Below are 23,937 nucleotides of genomic sequence, written 5' to 3'. Positions count from 1 at the left end.
TGACCGTTACATTATAACGCCCCCACAGTTGAAAGGGCAAGCATGTTTGGCGCGACGGGGATGTGAACCCGTGACTCTCAGATGATGAGTCGAACGCCTTAACCCACCTGGCCATGCCGGGCTAGACTACTAAATGCAAATTGTTACACGTGTGTGTCTTTCACTCACTGTTTAACATTGGTTTGTATGTGTTGTCATCAACTCCACATAAAAGACATTAAAGTTAAATCTATGTGCACAAACACTACCGATACCTAGAACTATTCAAACCTAATTTAGAAAAGAGAGCTTCAGAAAATGAGTCACATCGTTCCAAACCGCCATAATAAAAACAGGTCGCATTATTCAAAACTGCTCTAGTGAAAATAGATCTCATCATTCAAAACCATTATAGTAAAAACAGGTCGCATCATACAAAACCGGTTTAGCGAAAACAGGTCGCATCTTTCAAAACTGCTCCAGTCAAAACAGGTCCCATCATTCAAACTTCTCGCCTCCCTTTGGCACAGCGGGTTATGTCTGCAGACTTACAAAGCTAGAAATCTTAGCTTTGTGCTTAGCTTCAATCAAACACAACCACAAAACCTCCCTAAAGTTTACAAAGAAAACACAAAATCCGTTTCTTTTTCTAATACGTAACTGGTAAAACGTCAATAAATCATTTCGACAGTGATTTTCTATCGATAGAGAGTTGACGAGTAAATAGGTAACAGCAATTAATCCGTGATGACGAGAAAACCCACTTGTAGAGAAAATTATATATTTAAAAACGGCTGGTATGGGTAGAGAAAGCACTAATAGAGGAGCAAACAACGTTGTTCGCTCCTCAACTAGTACTTTCTCTACCCATACCAGCCGTTTTCAAATATTTTAGGTAACAGCAGTTATTAACCTGCTTGCAAGTGTTATTAAACCTAAAGATTAAACAACTAGCACAACGTACCATAACGTAATTATGGTGTGTGTTTTCAGTGAAGAGCTTTATGTAACTCTCACGTTGCTTCTTATCACCAAAACTGTTAACAGGCAGCAAATGCAGGCAACCAGATATACATTTTCAAAAGTCGTTCAGCATATTTTTATACACTAACCCATGTTTGTTTGCGTATTCCCGTTTAAACAGTTCATTATACCATAGACTTCAACTAATTTTTATTTTAGCTATTTAACTTTTAATTTTATCTTTTAAGACATCTCTTTTGAAAATGTGTTTTGTCATTTGAGCATCTTGGTTTTAGAAATTTCACAACTCTAAATAAGCACCATAGTGGCACAGATTCAAAATGCTAGAAACCGGGTTTAGATACCCGTGGTGAGCAGAGAAAAGATAGCCTATTGTGTAGCTTCGTGCTTAACTTCAAACAAACAATCAAATCAAATAACCAAATTATAATTTGTTAGTAAAACTGAAAATTCAGTTTCCCTTGTAAGATAAATCAAAGGTTTATGGTTCACAACCTGTTGCTTAAACAACCCATTTCTGCGATGTCGGTACGCTATAGGAGTGACAGTCAAATCTCATTAGTTGATGAGACTAGAGCAGCCCAAAAGTTAACGGCTGATGCTGTTGTCTAGCCACCTCCCTCATGTTTATCAACTCAGTTAGAGACAATTGTGTGTATATAATAGCTCTCGTGTAACTTTACGTGAAATCATGAAACAAAGAAATCCATGGACTCAGCGCCGTCTATTGCGAATAGAGTTAAACGGGTGAAGTTGCTTGAATCGAGCTGAGCCTTTCTACACGTAAATTCTTCAATTGGACAGTATTCAAATAGCGTAATATTAGTACACTAACGTCTTTAATTAAGAGAGAGAGAGAGTCTAACAGCTTGTGATGGATTATTTGATTGTCTAAGTCCTACATCAACTATGTTATCCAGGTGGCTAAAGCATTCGACTCGTAATTTGAGAGTCACGGGTTCGAATCTCCGTCACACCAAATATGCTCGCCCTTTCAGCCGTGGGGTCGTTATTATATGATGGTCAATCCCATTATTCTTTGGTAAAAGAGTAGCCCCAGAGTTGGCGGTAGGTGGTGATGACTAGCTGCTTTCTCTCTAGTCTTACACTGCTAAATTTGGGACAGCTATCTGCGCCAGCCCTCGAGTAGCTTTGCGAGAAATTTAAAACAAACCAAACCAACGATATTATAAACCAAATTTGAAATTCTGCCTGTTAGATCCATGTAAACTTATCAGCTGTTAGCATATGTAATAGAGTATTAAATGTTTTGAAACGTTAATAAAAACACACAAGATCTAACTGGGGGCACATAAAAAGTTTTACCACTTATGGTTTTCATAAATTGAACTCCTAAGTCACTTTGAAAGATACTAAGTATGGATTCTGATATGCCTTATGTAAAAGTTTAGATGAAGACTTCATGTACATTGAGCCACGCACCCAGTACTTTTAAATTCTATAACAACAACTTTCCAGAAATATTAGGTATATTTTTATGCACCGAAAATATACATGTTGAAGAACACCCAATAAAACGACTGAGAAGCCACAAGAGAAAGTGCATAAGCAAGCAAGCATTCCATATATTGTTTGTTGCCCGCGTATATATATATACATATATATAAGTACTGGACGCTGTATTTGTGGAGTTACCATATATCAACTCCTTTGAAATGCTACTCTTTTGTTTGGTTAACATGCAAATACAACATTATACAGTCACGTCAAAATTAAAGACCCCGGGAATGGGGAGATGTGAAGGAAAGAGGAAAGACAGGAAAATTATTGGCCGAAGCGGGTGGTTGAGAAACTTAGTCTGTGAAAACAGATGCTTAATATTTCGTATAGCTACCCGCTGCTTTCAGAGTAAAAGGAAGACGAGATGTATGTTAACAAATGTAAGCGGTGGTAAGTTAGAGTTAACAGAGCGTTAAAGGCAATTATACAGTTCGTACAAGAAAGATATGCTTTTTAACACATTGATTTATAGCGGTGCAAAGTAGTTAAGAAACGTGGTTTACTATTATATAGGTTTTTACTTTGACAAAGCAACATATATATGTATATAGTTCTTATCTATTTCGAGCCCGGCATGGCCAGGTGGTTAAGGCACTCAACTCGTAATCTGAGGATCGCAGGTTCGAATCCTTGCCACACCACACATGTTCACCCTCTCAGCCTTCGAGGCGTTATAATGTTACGGTCAATCCCACTATTCGTTAGTAAAAGAGTAACCGAAAAGGTGGCGGTAGCTAGTGATAACTAGTTGCCTTACCTCTAGTCTCACACTGCTAAATTAGGGACGGTTAACGCGGACAGCCCTCATGTAGCTTTGCGCGAAATTCAAAAGAAACTAATTTATTTCACATAAACATAAAGTTATTCAGTTTTTTATGGGATATTAAATAGTGTTGTCAATTGCTATTATATTAGATGCACTAACGTATTTATTGGTCGGGTTTGGCTTCGTGATTAGTGTGTCGATTTGTGAACCCAAGTGTTTAAATTTCACAGTCAGTTTCTGCCAAATCGTACTTTTGCGGCGTGGATACATTATAAGAATTATAAACTATTCTTATTTAACTCTACAAGTACAATGCGCAATCTCATACACACACATTATTTAACTATAGGAGCCTACGGGTGACGAATATTTATTTTAATATATTTGTTACTTCCTTTATTGAATCCAAAATTCAGTCATGACTGAACTTCAACCCTCTTCTGACAATACAGTGTTTCAACAAATTAAAGTACCTCAGTTTATTATCTTCAAAGAAAACTTGGCGATACATTCTCAAGCTATGATATCTAGCTAATAAAACTATTGGAATCTGTTTATTGCAACTGTTTTAAAGTGCCGAGTTTAAATGTTTTAACTTAATAAAATTTATCACACTAGGCAATAAACAGCACCAGAAAGGATCTCGTATATCTCTTGCGCGACTCAAGATTCCCTCTCTTACGGCAACAACAACAAAAACAAAACAAAAGGATAGAAAGGGAAAAGAAAGAAGTAAAAGAGTTAATCATTTGCGAAAAGGAAAATATCCAAGATATTAAATATAAACCAAAAGGAACGAATGGAGTGGCGGCATTTATTGAAAAGATAGTATTTTTTTTAGGTTTACCATTCTGCCCCGAACCAAAGTTCTGGCTATGATCCTGATCAGTTCGTGAGTATTGCTAATCACATCAGGTGACTAGGAAATTGGCTACCTGTGTAATCCTTAAACGTTTTCGAAAGTAAAGTTACTGAAAACCGCCACTTCTAATAACAAAGTAGAGAATCCTTTTTTTCCAGTCATGCGTGTAACTCATTAGATGAAGATATATTTGGTTACCTGAGCAACAGTTAAAATCGTTTTGTTTAAAGTTAAATTGCCTAAAATCGTTTCTTCAAAGTGGAAGTAAACACAATGGACGGGTTCCTAGGTTTACAACTGGTATATCGCACAAGCTTTGATGAGCTAATAGAGAAATTTTTCTGTTTATCTCTCTTTCTGTCTATGTTTCAGTTTTTCTTGTGAAAGCCTAATCTTTCTCTCTTTCTAAAAGATAAATATTAAACAAACTAAAAAATTAATATAGGTACTGACAGTCGGAAAGAAAAATAAAGATAGAAATTAATGAAAAAAATCAGTAGACCAAAAAGTGTGAGGATCTGGTTTTTCAACATTAACAACTTAAATAAAGGGATAATTATTATTTTATTATAAAATATAATTTTTTACACTAAGGAAGAATATTTCTATAACAGATACAATCATTACTGTGTATTAAAAGTCCTAACATTTAAGAGTAGCCCAACCTTCTGTTGTAACACGTATACAGATTGGACTGTCTCATATTTCCCCCGCGAGGAATCGAAATTCGAATTTTAGCGATAATAAACCCATGATATTACCACTGTTTCACTTGTAAGCACTTGTTCAAGTCTTATATTTTGCTATATTTATTGACAACATTGCATCGGTAATCAAATATATAATTAATACGCTTTTAATTATCTCTTAACACATAGAAACAAACCTAAAAGGAAACTAAAGTCATTTAAGTTAATCGTGTTTTTATCCACAAACTATGAACACAATGGTCATATTAAACTCAATAAATCAACCCGTACTGTAGTTATAACCGTTATAAATTAGTTTTCTTTACTCAGGTGAAACACATACCTTCCCATAGCTAGGTGGTCAGGGGACTTAACTCGTAATCTGAGGGTTAAGAGTTCGAATCCCAGTCCTATCAAACGTGCTCATTTTTTCAGTCGTGAGGGCCTTATAATGTGAAGGTCAATCCACTATTTCTTAGTAAAAGAATAGCCCAAGAGTTGGCGATGGGTGGTGTTGACTAGCTGCCATCCTTCTAGCTTTTCGCTGCTAAATTAGAGACGGCCAGCACACATAGCCCACGTGTAGCTATTTCAAAATAAACTAAACCACATTTGACACCTCTAACAATTTGACATTGCTCCCTAACAATACAACGGTCCTATGTATCATATAAAGATATTATTGCATAATATTTAATAGGCCTTGATTTTATTTTGCAAATACATTTATTAAATATGAACCAGGTACAGGCCAGTGGTTAATGTACTGGATGATGAATCCATGGTTTCGTTGTTTGCATCCTGCTCCCATAAGAAAAAAGTCACGCTTCACACTTTGGGATCTACAATGCGTTATAAGAGTGACGATCAAATCCCACTATTCGTTTTGACTGACCCAAGATGTGGAGTTTGGAGGTATAAAAGCATCTCGATTCTTTATTTTTACACAATCAGAAAGGTTTTCTTATTGTGATGTTTTGAGATAATTTAGTCTACTTGTCAAATTTCGCGGAAAGCATTTGGAAGACTATCTGAGTTAAGTGTTCCTAATTATGAATAGACAGACGAGAAGAATAACATGTAGGCAATAACGCCAGCTCTTGGGTACTCTTTTATCAAAGAATGGTGAGATGCATCGTCACATTATATCGCCCCTATCTTTGAGGGCATGTTTTGATTCTGCGACTAGTTTATGATAATCTGAGCGCCCTAACCACCAGGCCAAGTTGGAATCAATTGTACTGATGTTTTACTAACAAAATTAAGATTTCTAATAGAGTTTTCATATGTGACTTGTAAACACATTTCAAATTTTGATATTTTTAAATTCCAGTTACATCTACATGGTTATACTTTTGTTTGTTTTTGTTTTGTTTTTTGAATTTCGCACAAAGCTACTCGAGGGCTATCTGTGCTAGCCGTCCCTAATTTAGCAGTGTAAGACTAGAGGGAAGGTAGCTATTCATCACCACCCACCGCCAACTCTTGGGGTACTCTTTTACCAACGAATAGTGGGATTGACCGTCACATTATAACGACCCCACGGCTGAAAGGGCGAGCATGTTTGGCGCGACGGGGATGCGAACCCGCGACCCTCAGATTATGAGTCGCACGCCTTAACACGCTTGGCCATGCCGGGCCATACATGGTTATACAAGAAATACTGTTGCTTCAAAAATCAAAGACGCGTTTCCTTTATTTTAAATATTTATTAGAACTTATTTAATATAGAAATAATTTACTTGGAATCTGAATTGTTTATTTTAGGTGTCGTATTGCAAGGCCTCCCAGTGATACAGTTGCAGTCTGCGTATTTAAAAAGCTTAAAACCAGGTTTTGATATCCATTGTGGGCAGACTACAGATAGCTTAATTAGAAGCAAACAAACTAAACTATAGGGAGATTGACTTCTCTCTTCACCCCCTAGTGGCTCAACGGTATGTTTCAATGCATATATGCTGAAAATCAGATTTTGACATCCGTGATAGGCACAGCTCTGATATCTCATTGTTTAATTTTTTGTTCTATATATGCAATGCTATTTTGGGTTTCCTGGATGTTTGATTTATAAGTGAAAACTTGGTTCAGAGTGTCTAAATTTTATAGATGCTGACAAGATCTGACAACTGCCTTGTATTACTTTAAATTATGGCAATTTAAGTGGATCTTATTTGTTTATTAAATTATTACACTTTCTTCAAGCTGTTTAGACGGGATTAGAATGTTTTTACGGCGCGCATTTTTATAGTGCTTTAATTTAAAATTATGCGTTTCATTTTTTTTTCACTTTGTCATGTCCGTGAACATGGAATGAAATGGTTAAACAAGCGTGAGACAGAACATTTCCATGGTCAGTTTTTACAAATTAATGGCACTGTCGAAAATGACGCTGTTTTTTTCATTTCTTTCTTTCTTTGTAATTAAGCACAAAATTAACAGTGGGCTGTCTATGCTGTAACCACCATGGGTATCGAAACCCGATTTCTAGCGTTGTAAGTCCGCAGACATAACGCAGACACCCCCTTTCTTAAATATTCCTAACTAAATGTATGCGTCGTTCTTAGGTTTACGATAGAAAGTTTAGTTTAATGTTACTCCCATATTATGGCATAGAATGAAGATCATAGGTCAGCAGTTAATAAACACGAAATAACACTGAAGTTCTATATTTGTATAAACACCGCAATATAAATAACATTTTCTACAGGGTGGTATCGTGTGTACAGACTTGTCTACTAAACCTTCCTTCTGTACTAGAAGACATTATGAGAACAACAATGTCGCTTTTGTCATTGTCATTTCTACACGCTGACAATGAATACTGACATGACTCACGCTTGTGTATTAACCTTTTAAAACTACCAGCACAGAAATATCATTTTTGGAATTGTCACTTCATTTGTACAAGCTATTTATGAGTAATGAAATACCCACGATTGTCTACCAACATTTAATTTATACTTTGTAATATTTATCTTCGTCATACCATTTATACAAGCCGTGTATTTGTTGTGCGCTATTTGCCCCCCAGTGGCTCAGCGGTATGTCTGCGGACTTACAACGCTAAAAACCGGGTTTTTGATACCCGTGGTGGGCAGAGCACAGATAGCCCATTGAGTAGCTTTGTGCTTAATTCAAACAACAACAACTTGTGCGCTATTTAAATTACACGAAGAAAAAACCGCGCAGAATAAAAAGCATCTAAACACTAGATGATTTAAAATTTCAATCAAATGTCCAAGCAAAAAAACCCGAGAAAGTAGCACATATAGAAAACAAACACTAGAGCAGAAACTACATAGTGTGAATTATAACATATGATACTCTACAGTCCCTACCGTAAATATAATTATCTGACCTAGTTTCGTCAATTAAAACTATTGCTTTTTCTGACAGTCCGTAGTTTATGTAAACTTCTTTGCTACTTCATTGATTTATATTATGCAGTATTTTGTTTCTAAAATGCTCTGTTATAAATATGTTACAAACACATTCATTCCTTATCACACGTAGATCAAATCGCCACGAATATTTAAATAACGACTGATTTTCGTTGTCTCAGTTACGTAAGACAAACGTTTTGCAATCAGAAAGAGGGCGCTTTATCACTTTAAACCTTTTCAAACTACTGTTCTATCCTCAAAAGACTGTAGTAATAACTTAAGCAGTAGGGTGATCATAACGAAGTTAAAATAAATGTGAATTATTTTACTTTTTCCTGTCCTCATATGGCATTTCCAAAACGTTAACTTAAAGATTTCTGAGGCGTATCGATTACATTTGACCTCGGTAGTTATGGCTAACAATAGCTGACGTAATTTTGTATTACATTTCTGATAGTGAAACGTTATGTCCTCAATTTGGTTTGCAGTTTAGTTTAACATAGATGAATAGACGTGTATGCATCGATATAATAATTTAAGAAAACTTAGTGACAACGAAAATGAACTTCCGAGTAACAGATTAGACCTATTGAAGCAGTTGACTGTTGTTCATATGTAACAGGTGGTGTAGGTCTCGTGCGTCAGATGCTTCTAACTTCGACGGTAAGTTATTTATCCTGCTGTGAGTGATTATCTTAAAAAACAAAAAAACAAGGGTGAAACAATAGTAACACAAACTCAGGCATGTCGTACAATATTGCCAAGAACATTTCGTAATATAACTATAAACATATAAATATCTTGTACAAAGATCAATTGCGTTATGTAGTGACAACGCGTCTGCTCTTGGTTGCTATATACAACGCCTAATAGTCCAGTACAGCGGCGTGAAATTGACGTGTTTTGACCGCTAATTTCCCACAGAGTAGAAGTTCTCACAACTGAACTAGCCCTATCTGTCAATAGTTCTCAATTATTCATCGTGTAGTAGATAACACAGAGGTAATCCCCTCGCTTATCCGCTACACATTAATTTTGTATGAGCTATTACAAGAAATGAGAGACACTAAGACAGGCCAATGTTTGCGTGTGCTATATATGTGTGCTTAAGTTTTGAACGTGGAACTGACAACCCCTTGTGTCATCCTATATTTGTGTGCTGATTTTAATTTACCTTAGAGTTATTTTTATGCATTTATGATTAGTGTAATATATATCAAATAGTTGTATGAAGACCTAACTGATAAAATTGTTAAAGTTATTACAATATCGTGCACTAAACTTACAAAGCATTACAGCAACAGAGTAAATTGATAAAATGAAAGAGAAAAGAAATATAATAATTCTGTACAGCATCTGGAATTTTTCCCTCTCTTAACTATTCCTCACTGAATGTATTCGTCCCTCCTAGGTTTAGGATAGAAAGTTTATTTTAACATTACTCACATATTTCATCATATACTCCTATAGTTTGGTTTGTTTTGAATTTCGCGCAAAGTTACTCAAGGGCTATCTGCGATAGCATTCCCTAATTTAGCAGTGTAAGACTAGAGGGAAGGCAGCTAGTCATCACCATCCACCGCCATGAAATCCAATATCTCTGATTTATATAAAATCAACTTAATGAAATTATTTGAGCAGAAAATAACAGTTAATTTGTATTTTCTTTCAATTACTTTTAAACCATAACACTTATAGACTATAATTTTCTTACTTTCAATTTTTCACACACAAAAATTCCAAAAATGGATATATTTACCTTGTGTTTATTAAAACCTTTTATTTTAATTTTAGTAAAAAAAAAACATCGTCTTATATGTCTTTGTTATAATTAAAATCTATACGGTTTCTTAGGCCTAATCACGAATTAGTAACTGATTGTTATGCTACGTTTCGGCTGCCATCTACAAGCAAGTCCTATTTTTGTGTTAGCAGTAGTGGTGTGTCTGTTTTGGCTCGCTTATTGGTGTGTTATCCACTAATCTGATGTCTACTTCATTAAAACTTTATCCAGCTAACTATTTGAATGTTTTCAACAGGGGTATCTACTTTGCTGACTTTGCTGACTTCTCTGCTAGACTGACTAAATGAGTCGATAGTTAGATGGCCTCTATTGTTTCTTTCTTTGTTTTGAAATTTTACGTAATTTAGCAGGGTAAGAGTAGAGGGAAGGCAACTAGTCACCACCGCCAACCCTTGAGTTACTCTTTTATCAAAGCTTAGTGGAACTGCCTCTTTTATCTTTGTTGTTTTTATATGTGGTTAATATCATATTATTTTAATGTTATTCCAGTTCATCGTGTGACCTTCTCTGACATGATAGGATTTAGTAAACAGATGGATGTCACCTGAATTCTAACTTATTTGTGTCTTTATTTTTTGTTTTTATATTAGAATACACATTTGAAGGAGATTTTGTAAATTATGAATTTCTTCTCCATTGGCTTTTTGTGTGGTTTGATGTGTATTATATTATATTGTGACTGCTTAAACTTTCTGAGTTTATATTGTTTACATATAACTTGTATATTTTCATAAAAAACCTCTGATACAGGGAAATATCTGTAATTTTGTACCTGTTTATTCTCAGTTTTGTTTTATTTTCTTCTTCAAATGTTACATGTATTCATTGTTATGTAAACATTTAATGACGTTGTTCATCATTCTTCTTAGCTTCTTCGATGTTACACATCACGATTATTTTAGAAGTTATTCAGTATAGGGCTCCTGTTTTTACATTGTTCGGTAGGTTGGTTTATAGTCGAGGAACTTACCAGAACCCGTGGGTTTCCTGCGATTTATGTCTTATTAACTCATCACGTCAAGGAATGTTAGCTATATTATTCTATTCGTATTGTGAGCTGTGTCGAGGGATGTTATGTGTTTAGGTGATTCATGAATTTTTGAATCATGGCTAAAGTGTTTATCCACGTCAAGACGATATCAACATATGTGAATCAAACTTCCAAACTAATAGTGGCTTTCTTGAAAGTGTTAATTTCGGAATTTTCCATGTAGATGTTACTATGATGAGGGTGAGCCCACAGTTAGGCTTTTTTTGTTGATGTTAGCAAGTTATGCTGACACAGGAGATTGTGAGTTATGTTATTGTGGAAATTGTGAGTTGGGTCAGCTCCTCATCACTTTTATCGCTTTCAATCTGTTAACAGAGTATTTGTAGCATTAGCAGCTGGTACGTTTGCGAAAAATTGAGTATGTCAAAGCTGATAATTGCGTTTCCGAAGTTATATTCGTTTTTCTTTAATTTCTACATATTGAACGGAGTTCTTAACATACGATAATGTTTGCATGTTAACCCAAGAGAAAAAAAGACCATACGACAAACTGGAATAATACTAAAATATAAAACACAATAAGAAAAGTAAAGATTAAATAAAAAATCCTCTACATTTACTACAATTAAAGTCAATAAAATCTGTGTCACTTTTGTAATAAAGTCGTTTCCAGGTGAACGTTTGATGTGTTATCCAATCATCGAAATCATTTTCGACTGGATCTAGACCACTAGCAATATTGAAATATACTTTCTAGGACTTCTCTAGATAAATCAACAAAATAAAAGATGAAATACTGACAAAATGAAGTATCTAGGTTAATCTTCGTAGGATTCATATCTAGCCGTATGAATCTTTTATGTTCGAGAAGATTTAGGAAATGTCTTAAAGAAGGAAATATAATTCTCTGTCTTATATTTTCGTCGCAAATTTATTTGATAAAAACAAAATACATTCTTGTTATGCAGAACTTAAAGTCTTGTATGTTGGAAACTTATAGAAACTGTAATTTTGTGTGCAATATTATGTGAAGTTTCAATGACAAACAGTGATTTCCCAAAAATATACTTGAAGAAATACTTTTGATTATAATTACGATCAATTTTTTTGTAATTATGAACTCTTCACATAATAAATATGAACATAATTATGTTCAGTTTCGACTATTTTCCTGCGCTCCCCTCAATAAAATGTTTTTGTTTGCAAATTTATACGTAGTGCATAAAAAAACTAATATACACATATGTTAAAACATCTTTTTTCAGTTTATAAATACGTTTTCCTGAGTAATAATTTAATTCTTTGTCTTTTATCTGTTTATCAAAGTTTTATCATTCTTTATAAACACATCTTGCTGTCAAACAAAATGCTATTTCATTCTCCGAAATTCCATGTTCCTTGCTAAAACAATGTTATTATATTTTATATTAAAACCAAGTTAGAATTATCGTGTGGTTATAAAGTATTAATGTTTCTGTACGAAGAAGTATCATTAACAATCAATGAAAGATAAAGAAGGTATTTTGATGAGTCGGTAGAAAGAAAACTATGTTAGCATTAGTAAAATACATGTTTTTGTGTGTGATATTGAATAAGGCGAAATAGAACTATTTATTATCTCCAGAACTGCATCTGCATATCTGTAGCATACATCCATACAAATTTAAAGTTAACCTTACAAAATTTAATATATTTTAGTGCTTGCCAGTTACGTTGCAGTATACACCATTGTTTGCAATAACTAAATAAATCCATTTCTTCTTTCCGATTAATGAATAACGAAAGTAACTTTTGTTTTATTGATCACAAACAGAAGAAATGTAAAATGGTTGATTTTTTTCTTACTCGAAAATTTCATTTTACATCATGTATTTTTTCCTGCGGACCTTTATTATACTTACTTTGATGTTCGAGCTAAAACTTATAACGCTGATAGGTGCAATTACAATCCTACATAATTAACAGTTCCAGTCCAGCCAGGTGTAGTGACATCTTACATAATTATTAGATAGTTCCAGTCCAACTAGGTGTAGTAACATCTTACATAATTATTAGATAGTTCCAGTCCAACTAGGTGTAGTAACATGTTATATAGTTATTAGACAGTTTCAGTCCAGCTAGGTTTAGTAACAATATTATATAATTATTATAATTTCAGTTCGACTAGGTACAGTGACAATATTATATAATGATTAGATAGTTTTAGTCCAACTAGTTGTAGTAATATCTTATATAGTTGTTAGGTAATCTCAGCCCAGTTAAGTATAGTGATAATCTATGTATAGAAATCAAAATCTCTCTGTTCGTTTTTCTTGTCTTTTATGATTATTGCATATTTTTAGCTTTCGAAAAGGCATGGTTAACTGCATAATGCTTGATACGCGCATTGGCACCTCCAAAATATGTATTATACATGATGAATGAGCGTAAATGTTCTTATAAACATATTTAAGCTATAAATGTAGGGCACATAAAAACACTCAGTATGTAAACATTATTATTCCTGTCCCATTATGAAATGAAGCAATAAGTACATTCACTTGTGCTTATGAACAGCCAAAATATCTGGTAAACGCTGAATTAATCTTCACTTACGTATAATGAGCTAATCATACAGAAGTATCTGATAGCAGATTCACCCCGTAAAATGTTCAGCGATACAAAGATAATCCAAAAGGCTAAGGAACATGAATTATAATACTATTGCACGTTACGAAGGTTGACTAGTGTGACGTATCATTAGTGAATATGAACTGAGCCTTTTTAAAAAATTAAAATACTGAATTCAAAACACGAAGAATTACGGACTACGCTAGTAGTATGTATAACGAAGTTTCATAGTAGCAGAACTAAACCTTTCAGCAGCCAAACATTACATGAATATTTTTATATAACTAGAACATGTGACATGGAACTATGTAATACAGAGAGTGTTTATCATCAAATTGTTTTAACATCGCGTGTATCAAAAGTTCCATAATAAATTTACCTGTTGAGCGTATCTCATAACGACATTAGTTTTTAGCCGCAGCATAGCTGCTCATAGAATGGCTCCGAGTGTGCTTTGTTTTAATTTTATCTTTTGAGTACAAACTTTTATTTCATATCTAATTACAGTTTTGAACTCAGAATATTTGGTTTATTTTGAATTTCACGCAAAACTACACGAAATCTTTCTGCGCTAGCCGTCCCTAATTTAGCGGTGTAAGACTAGAGGAAAGGCAGCTAGTCATCGCAACCCACCGTCAACTCTTGGGCTACTCTTTTACAAACGAATAGTGTGATGGACCGTCACATTATAATGCCTCCATGGCTGAAAAGGCGAGCATGTTTGGTGCGACGGGGATTCGAACTCGCGACCCTCAGATTATGAGTCAAACACCTTAACCCACCTGGCCATGCCAGCTAGTCATCACCACTCACCGCCAACCAAGGAATACTGGGATTGACCGTCACATTATAACGCCCCCATGCCTAAAAGAGCCAGCATGTTTGGTGTGACAGGGATGCGAGCCCGCGACCTTTGGATTACGAATCGAGTGTCTTAACCACCTGGCCATTGCTGGGCCGGAACTCAAAATTGACCACGAAAAGGTCTCATAGACTAATTTAATCTAATTCTGCCCAATAGAATTTCAGTTTAAGGGTAGATTAGTAGAGATTCAGATGAATAATTAAGCATAATTAGGTATACGTGCGCCCCACCCTTTGTGTTACTAGGATAGAAAAATATTGCTAACGAAAAGAACAAAAGAAAGATTTTAAGGATTATTTTACTCTAATCCTGTGTTACGTATTACGATTTCCAATATAGCGTAAAACTGAGTGAAATTGTAATTTAGATTTGAGACGTTAATTAAATATCGAATGTATCAACTTTATGATATTTGCCAACAAGAATGACACACAAAGTTTTCTTTCTTATTACAAATATGTTTTAATATACAAACAGTAATACAATTTATAATAATGGTCATTACAAATAATGATCTACGTACAAAAATGTCCCAAATTTACAAACATTATTGAGTCTCCTATTTGATCTGGAACTTCCTTGATATCTTATCAAGGGTTCACGATGAACAAATAAATTCTGAGTTGACATCGGTACATCTCTTAAAGGGGAACTAGCTAGCTCTTGGTTGATCACACAGCGATTATAAGTCAAGTTTTTCACCACTGAAGTTATGAAATGTTTTGGTAAAAGTATTAACGTCCAATGTTCATCCGCTGAATTAAACGGTTTGTAATGTTCGAAGTGTATAAACGTTCCTTGTCAATATCTGAAGTTCGCGATTTAAAGCGTTAATCGCAGTTATAGCTTACGAGCTTTATACTATACTAAATGTAGCAAACCAATAATATATATATATACTATCTCTTGACGCGTTATGTTCGTTATCTTTTTTAAGCGTTAGGCGATGTTCTATAAATTTCAGCTAAAACAACAATATTGGTGATCACAAGTATTTACATACACACATTAGTATATTAATGAATCTTATATACGAGAATCTTCTACGACTTTAGAGAATAGGCTGGAATTTTGCAATACAGATTTAACACTACATATTAAGTTATGTATATTTTAAAACACAAATTTATCTTAAACAAACGTCGATATTAAAATAAATATATATTAGTAAAATCCGTCGCACCTGCCTAAAAGAATTTCAAGTACCGCGGTCATTGAGGATTTCTTATTTAACGAGGAGCGGCGTCTGGCTAAACTACATTACAGTTTAATGGGATACAACACAATGCAAATTATGGTCATAACCAATCCATCTTAAATTCTAAACTTCAGAGTGTATACATGTGCTATTTTTCTGCACTAATTTCTACAAGTTTTCTGTTACAAAGATCCAAACACTATGTAATAACGGGTTCTCCTACCATCTTAGATCTGAACCTTTTCGAAGAATCAGGATACAGACCACCCAGGGGCACATTTGTCGAGTCATGTTACGGGGAACTAGTCGAATCAGGTAGAAAATATGCATTATGTTTTCGTTTGCTATCCCTTTCATAATTACTCGTTCTGTTTTTATGTTAAAAAAACTTGAAAATTTTGGCAATTATTTGTAGTTGAATCTTTTTTATGTTATGAGTTGTTTGTTACTTATGTTATATATATTCTAAATCTCATACATTCTTATACTTAAATAATCCCTCAAAGCAACAAATGACTATCAAGGAATATCGAAATAATTATGTCTTCAATACTTATGGGCTGTTTCAACAACAAAATAAGTCACTGTCAAGACTGTTTAATCCTGACCTATACAGTCAGAAAATAATTCAAGATAACGAAACTAAATGGAAACTCAATAAACAAGGCCCACAGAGACAGGAGGTGGTACTTTTGAAATAATGTTTTAACATACTCGATTTTCACCACACCTAAGTTTCTAACTATGTATTAAAATTAAAACATAAAATCAGCTATAACATGCCAATTTCATAAAAAGCAAGATTTTTTTCTACGTATTTGTTGTAAGAAAGCACATTCCATAAAGAAATTGAAAAAGACACGAGATTTTAGCCGCAAGCATTAGTGAACAGGTGCACATGGTCTAATTTTAATTAAATTTGTCTCATTGGAGTCTTGAAAGAAGCTATCAATCTATATAGGATAACTAAACTAGCGCTGAATAATCCTTGTGGTAGTTAAAAGTTTACAAAAGGCTGTATAGACTATTTCTGAGCTGAGCAAAAGCAATTGCGGTTATTTATTTGTTTCGGACTAGACGGAAAAGGGAAATTCATGTTATAGAAAAATCAAGATACGACAGGAAGAACTGTTTAAGAAGGTTAGGTTGGATTCGAACTGAATATACATTTTCTGCTGTACAGAATATATTACGGAGAAGCTGCAATCGCAGTATTTAATACTTGAAACAGGAAGAGTAGATATGGTCTAACCATATTTCATGTTTGAAGTTAATGCCGTAAATTACAACTACAACTGATATCGTTAATGATTTCGATAGTTAAAACTTAAATAAATAGACCTTGTTTCACACAGGAAGTTATCATAATATAATCAAGTTATACATTAGAACACTTAGTTTCACACAGGAAGTTATCATAATATAATCAAGTTATACATTAGAACACTTAGTTTCACACCTAGCGCTGCTACTGGAGAGTGATTATCGTCCTTAGGGTTGCTACTTGTGCGGGGTTACGGGTTCCACACCTAGCGCTGCTACTGGAGAGTGATTACCGTCCTTAGCGTTGCTACTTGTGCGGGGTTACCGGTTCCACACCTAGCGCTGCTACTGGAGAGTGATTACCGTCCTTAGCGTTGCTACTTGTGCGGGGTTACGGGTTCCACACCTAGCGCTGCTACTGGAGAGTGATTACCGTCCTTAGCGTTGCTACTTGTGCGGTGTTACGGGTTCCACACCTAGCGCTGCTACTGGAGAGTGATTACCGTCCTTAGCGTTGCTACTTGTGCGGGGTTACGGGTTCCACACCTAGCGCTGCTACTGGAGAGTGATTACTGTCCTTAGCGTTGCTACTTGTGCGGGGTTACGGGTTCCACACCAGCGCTGCTACTGGAGAGTGATTACCGTCCTTAGCGTTGCTACTTGTGCGGGGTTACGGGTTCCACACCTAGCGCTGCTACTGGAGAGTGATTACCGTCCTTAGCGTTGCTACTTGTGCGGGGTTACGGGTTCCACATCTAGCGCTGCTACTAGAAAGAGGTTACCGGTGACACTCCTAGCTTTGCCGCTTGTGAGGGGTTACGAGTGCCATTCGTAGCATTGCTACTTGCAACGGGTTAATATTTTTTACACCTAACGTTTAACGTTGCTACTAGAGACAAGATACAAGTGCCCTATCCAGCGTTACTGTTTTTAAGAGTTTTGTTGATTATGTTCTGCTCTCGTATCGAAACACTTGTAACTTGTAATAAAATAAGTAAAAGGTTATTTACCCTTAGCTGTCCCTAATTTTCAACTGATGACTTAGAGGAAAAGCAGCTATTAAATAGCAGACTCATTCTATATTGGGCTACTCTTGTTCGATCGAATGGTTAGATTTGATCATTATTTTCATAATGTATACACGGTCCCCAAAGTACAGAATGCATTTGTTTTTTTGAAATGGGAACATTAACCATTAATTCTTTGATTCAAAGTCCGAGTACGCTAACCACTAGACCACGCTAAACCCAACAGTATTTTTGCAATTTTGATAGCTAAGTAAATTAAACTCAGAGTAAAACCAGCAAGTAAAATTAGCTTTGATTGATTATAATCTTAAGCATTCGTTTACACGTGAAAATTTGAGATTCTATGGATTACTCCCATTACTAACAAAAAGAAAAACGCGCTCATCACTTTTGGGCTAGGTTTACACTACTTTTTCTGATAAGAGTATCCCAAAAGTTCTCAGTAGGTGTTGTTGACTAGTTACTTTGTCTTTAGTCTATTAGTTCAAAATTAGTTGTGGTTCGAGTGAGGCCTTACGTGATATTCATCAAAACAAATTAGTGATGGAATCCATCTTGTTTCTAAAAATTTTTATGCTGATTCGATATTACCTCTTTCTTACACAAAAATATATTTTACTAACAGATGGAGTTAAATATTCTGAATTGTTTGTTTTGGAATTTCGCACAAAGCTACTCGAGGGCTATCTGTGCTAGCCGTCCCTAATTTAGCAGTGTAAAACTAGAGGGAAGGTAGCTAGTTATCACCACCCACCACCAACTCTTGGGCTACTCTTTTACCAACGAATAGTGGGATTGACCGTCACATTATAACGCCCCCACGGCTGGGAGGGCAAGCATGTTTGGCGCGACGCGGGCGCGAACCCGCGACCCTCGGATTACGAGTCGCATGCCTTACGCGTTTGGCTATGCCGGGCCGATTCTGAATAGAAAAAGTACAAACTGTTTTTAATCTTATATATTAAGCCATCGTTAACTTCTCGTGCAAGAATGTTAGCAATAAATAGACTTTCGATAAAGGTACAGTACTGGTTCATAACCACTTTGAAGTTAGAGAGAGCGCGAATTGTGCTGAAACATATAATATTTAATAAATAGTGCTAAAAGTTGATATGGATAGATAGACAGACAGGAAAGAGTCAAAAAATTGTATGTGATCTGAAATAAAGACAATATTTTTGAAAATGATGATACACATGGTCTGTTGGATTTTTTTTTAAAGTCCTTCTCTGAAATTCGGGGTTACATGTTTCACTAGTAAGAAATATAAAAGATCTCTATCAGTAGATGCGATTTGAAATTATAGTTTTACTCAAGAAACTAGTAGGCTTAACGATGATGAAATAATACTTTGTTGATAAGAATCACCCAGAATGTAGCTGTGTTAGTAATAACATTGAAAACTGTGTACTGCATATTTAAGTAGCTTTTCAGATAAACTTCTGTCTCATCTTCCAGCCTAACCCTGCGAGTTCTGGTGTTGACGTCAATACCTATCTGATTTAAAAGCAGAGATAGACAAATTTAGATTAATGTTCATTTGCAGTCTACGGGATATTTACCCTAAATGTTTAACGTCCTATGTATTTCCAATGCTTTGCTAATTTTCAGTGATTAAACTGTACCTACGTGTTAAACATTATTTGCTTGATAGTTACCACATTGAAAATGTTCTTTCAGATACTTTTATCAACAGAAACCTAAATGAAGTCTATATTAATTTTGAATAATCAAAAATGTAGATATCTTTGTACTTTAATGTTAAGGTGAAGTGCGTATGCATACTATTATAAAAAAAAATATTATGTTTGTAATATGAGAATGTTTGTACATCTACGGCGCCCCTGCTAGTACAGCGGTATGTCTACGAATTTACAATGCTAAAATCAGGGGTTCGATTCCCCTGGGTGGGCTCAGTAGATAGCCCGATGTGGCTTTGCTATAAGTCTAAGAAGACACACACATTGTACAACTATGGAAAATTATTATTAATCGTAGTGTGTACAAAGCAGTTAGTCCGTTGTAGAACTTTGTGTTTAAGAACAAACAGACAGACAAACAAATAATTATTAATAAGTGAGATAAAACACGTAACTTAGTAACTAAAATATTTTGTTTGAGTTGTGATATTATTAATGAATAATTTTAATTGAGGCTTGTATTTGAGGCTTCGCCCACTTTTGGCTAAACTATAAGCTTGAAGACTTAACAAGATAAAATTCACAGTTCAAATCCAGCGATGCATACAACGCAGATAGTCTATTCTGCAGAATTACGCTTGATATAATATAAACAAGACCGTTTCTTTGACAATGACATAAGAGAACTTCGAACCCAATACGCATAGAAGTATATAAAATTTTGTAAAAATCGTAATGTATTTTTCCGTATTTTACAACTTTATGGATTTAAACACAGTAGCAACACGTTAAAAGAAATGAAAATATCTAGTATTTATTTGCAACCAAAAAATATAAATTTTCTGGTTTAGATAATAAATATAAATTAAAATAATTAACAATGATGTTATTTACTTCTTGGGAAAGCGGGTTTAACGAAAATATTCAGTAAAAGTGTTTAATTTCGTTTTAGCCTACATGACGACTACCTGTACTGATCCTTTAATTTTTAAGCGATAGACTAAAATAAGTCAGGTGGCCCGGCATGGCCAGGTGGTTAATGTGGCGGGTTAGAATCCCCGTCGCACCAAATATGCTCGCCCTTTCAGTCATGGGAGCGTTATAATGTAACGGTCAATCCTACTATTCGTTGGTAAAAGAGTAGCCCAACAGTTGGCGGTGGTTGGTGATGACAAGCTGCCTTCTCTCTAGACTTGCACTGCTAAATTATGGACGGCTAGCGCAGATAACTCTCGTGTAACTTTGCGCGAAATTCAAAATAAACCAAACCAAAAGAGGTCGGTCGACATCAACAACTTTTGGGTTACTCATGCCAGACAGAATGGTTTGGCTTAACTGTTATTATTCTGGTACATCTAAAACTTTAAAGTAGCGAACGCGATTTGTTTGCGGTAACGGGACGCGAAACATGAAACCAAGCTTTACATTACCGCTCGATCAACATTTTTTTACGAAAAACAAACAATAAGACATAAATGTTTAACGTATTCAGTATTATCACTTAGTATTATATTTTTTCCAATACTAATAAGATTATCTACCACCATCCTTAATTTTGAACTACTACCGACTATAGGGAAGGCAACCAGTCAACAGCTCCATAACACCCACCATCCTCGCTTATGGTTTGACTGTTTTTTTTTATAATGCTACCTACAGCTAAACGTAAAGGGAACATTTTGTGGTACGGTACGGCTTCGAACGCGGCTCGTCAGATCAGTCCAGAGCTTTACAACGGGGCGAACACGCTCCCTTTTACCACTAATAAAATGCACAATTAAAAATAAAGTAACGGCTGGTAACTAACCCAGAAATACAGTAAAACTAAATATACTTGTATTTATTGTACACTTTATACAGCCAGAAAAATATTTCATAATTAATTGTGAAAGAAAGTTAGCCTATTTATAAAAGTTACAAGAAAACTCCGTTTTACTAAGTTAAAAATGTAAATAAAAAAACGAGGGCAAAAATAATGATTTATTGTCCTTTTTGTGAGAAGACAAGTATCTTCTAATCGTTACTGTGTTTGTTAAATAGATTGAGATATAAAGCATTTATTTTTTTTGCATTAAAAACACAAAAAGACAAATTAATTTTTTAGCTTGTATATAGACATAACTTGGAAATCTTTTCGTAAAAAGAAAACCAGAAAACACCCGTGTTTTATTCATTAAAGTTACAAGAACAGAATATATGAGAGAATAACTTACAAACTTCACAATCAAATTTTGTGATGATCATACAATTTCCAGCGTTCGTTCCATGTAGAAGATTCGTCCATATTAAGCCAATCTTAACAGGAAAGCTCCTTCCGTTGTTTGAACTGTATTTAAAGAATTGTTTGGATGATCAAACGTGGACCTAGAATCAATAATTCTATTACTTGAGTGCTAACCTTTAATAGCAAAAGAATTTCTATGTTTGGCATTTCCCTTCATTATATTACTTACAAGACTGCTCAACGATCAGCAGTGAAGGAGACTGAATGGTCCATGAAACGTCTAACAGAGAGATCAGTGACTGTAGTATGGGATATAAAAGAAAAGAACTTGAAGTGATAACTATTTAACGTTATCCATCGCTAACCCTTGGGCTATTCTTTTACCAACGAATAGTGTCACTATGGTTTACAAGATGGGTTATAAAAATGGTAATTTTGTAAAACATATCATCCAATTATTATTTGATAGACTGTTTAGGCAGAGTGTTCATGATGAAACTTTGTAGAATTGACAGCAACTGCCTGTTGTGGAGACACAAGTGTAGAGGACGACGTTTCGAAAGTCTTCTGCTTTCGTTTCGAAGACTTCCAACGCCAATATTTTGGGCCCGATACGTAAAGTAGACATATCACATATAATGTGTAACGAAACCAATGTAAAACAACGAAGTTACTTGCATCTTGTCGACTTAACAACTGTAAATATTTGAGTTTTATCAGACTTATTATGCAGTTTAGCTTTTAAACCATTATTCATATTATTAATAAGTTTGCTGTAATACACAAAAGCTGCTCTACACATGAATCTCACTAAATTTATGCTGAAATCATAAATCTTAATTTTTGTTATTTTTTTGGCTATTTGCATTAAAGATCAAGACTTGGTAATTTGTGGATCACAGGTTCGATTCTCTCAACACGCTCTTTTTCACAACCAATTCCACTATTCGTTGTAAAAGGATAACCTAACAGTTGGCAATTGGTGGCGTTTATAAGCTGTTTTCTTTTGTGGTCCACTGTATACCAAACACTTTTTTTTATTGTTAGTGGTATAAATAATATAGCCTGTCCATAGGATCACAAGAAAACAAACAAGTTAACAAAAATGCCGCAGTATTCGTGGATTTTCATTTTACTCACATTTTAGAAGTCCGGCAGAGAACAAGTCCTTGGTATAGAAGGAATTGACGAACGATGCTTTAATCTGGGATTTTTAAATTCGGATCGACTAATTCAGATATCCATTTAGAAACATTGTATGAAATTCATCAAAAAATAACTTTCACCTTATTTTCAGTGAAGAACCTTAGTAAATTGCCTAACTTTAGATAAGGTTTAGAAATAGTTCAATGTAGGTATTAAAAACATTCGATTCTGGACCTTGCGAGAGATTCCAGAAGGTCATTGAGTAAATATTAAGGTTATCTTAATTAAAGTCGAATATTGTAATGTAAATATGTAGTCCACATATTGTGTTGGAAACTGTATAGTGAGAACATTGCAAGATTCTCTTTTTCTCGAATCGTATGGCATAATTACATGTACATGACAAATTACGGAATTTTTTTGGCTAAAATTGGGTTTCAATACTCGCTACAGTTACAGCATAGATTGTGTAGCTACAGGCGCCACATGGTGGTACAGTGTGAACAATTGTATTTTTCAGTTGTATGAAAATATTTTGAACTAATTCAGGGAAACTGGAATATTCTTATTTCCATGTACTTTGCTGTCAGTAAATTCTTGTTAATAACAAAATGTAGTTTCACCAATTTAAGTGTCTGGGAATCCCTGATATAGTTGTTAAAATAACTTATAATTAAGATGGTTTCTTTGTATTACCTTTGTTTTAATAATTATTATAATCTATACCGTTAGCATAAAGTAATGGGGTGTGGTTCGCTTCCTTCTACTATTTTGAGCCGTAACACAAAAACCACTCCTCGAATGCAAAGGTACCTGTGCTACGCACGGTATTAGATGTTACTTCCATTTCGTGTCGGCTTCATGTATTTTGCTACCGACTTCCTAGCTCAGTTGAAATATCATTCGAGGCATTAAAGCGGTAATGTAGATATGGCTTCTAAACTTAAACCGCTCATTCGATTGCCAACCCGTCTATATATTCAA

General features: G+C 34.8%; 1 protein-coding gene across 4 annotated transcripts in view; it reads left to right on the top strand.

The window, feature by feature from the left end:
- Positions 1 to 23,937, top strand: part of LOC143240908 (one cut domain family member 2-like) — a 233,387-nt gene that overhangs the window by 167,702 nt on the left and 41,748 nt on the right. For 2 of the 4 annotated variants that reach the window (XM_076484157.1, XM_076484162.1), the window contains exon 2: positions 15,884 to 15,967. The exons of the other annotated variants lie outside the window; for them this stretch is intronic. In XM_076484157.1, the coding sequence (XP_076340272.1) occupies positions 15,884 to 15,967 (84 nt within the window). The remainder of the gene's footprint in view (positions 1 to 15,883; positions 15,968 to 23,937) is intronic. 4 annotated transcript variants of the gene reach the window in all.

The sequence above is a fragment of the Tachypleus tridentatus genome, chromosome 2 (assembly GCF_004210375.1).
Source record: "Tachypleus tridentatus isolate NWPU-2018 chromosome 2, ASM421037v1, whole genome shotgun sequence".
Taxonomy (NCBI): domain Eukaryota; kingdom Metazoa; phylum Arthropoda; class Merostomata; order Xiphosura; family Limulidae; genus Tachypleus; species Tachypleus tridentatus.
This window is presented reverse-complemented; position numbering and strand designations above follow the sequence as displayed.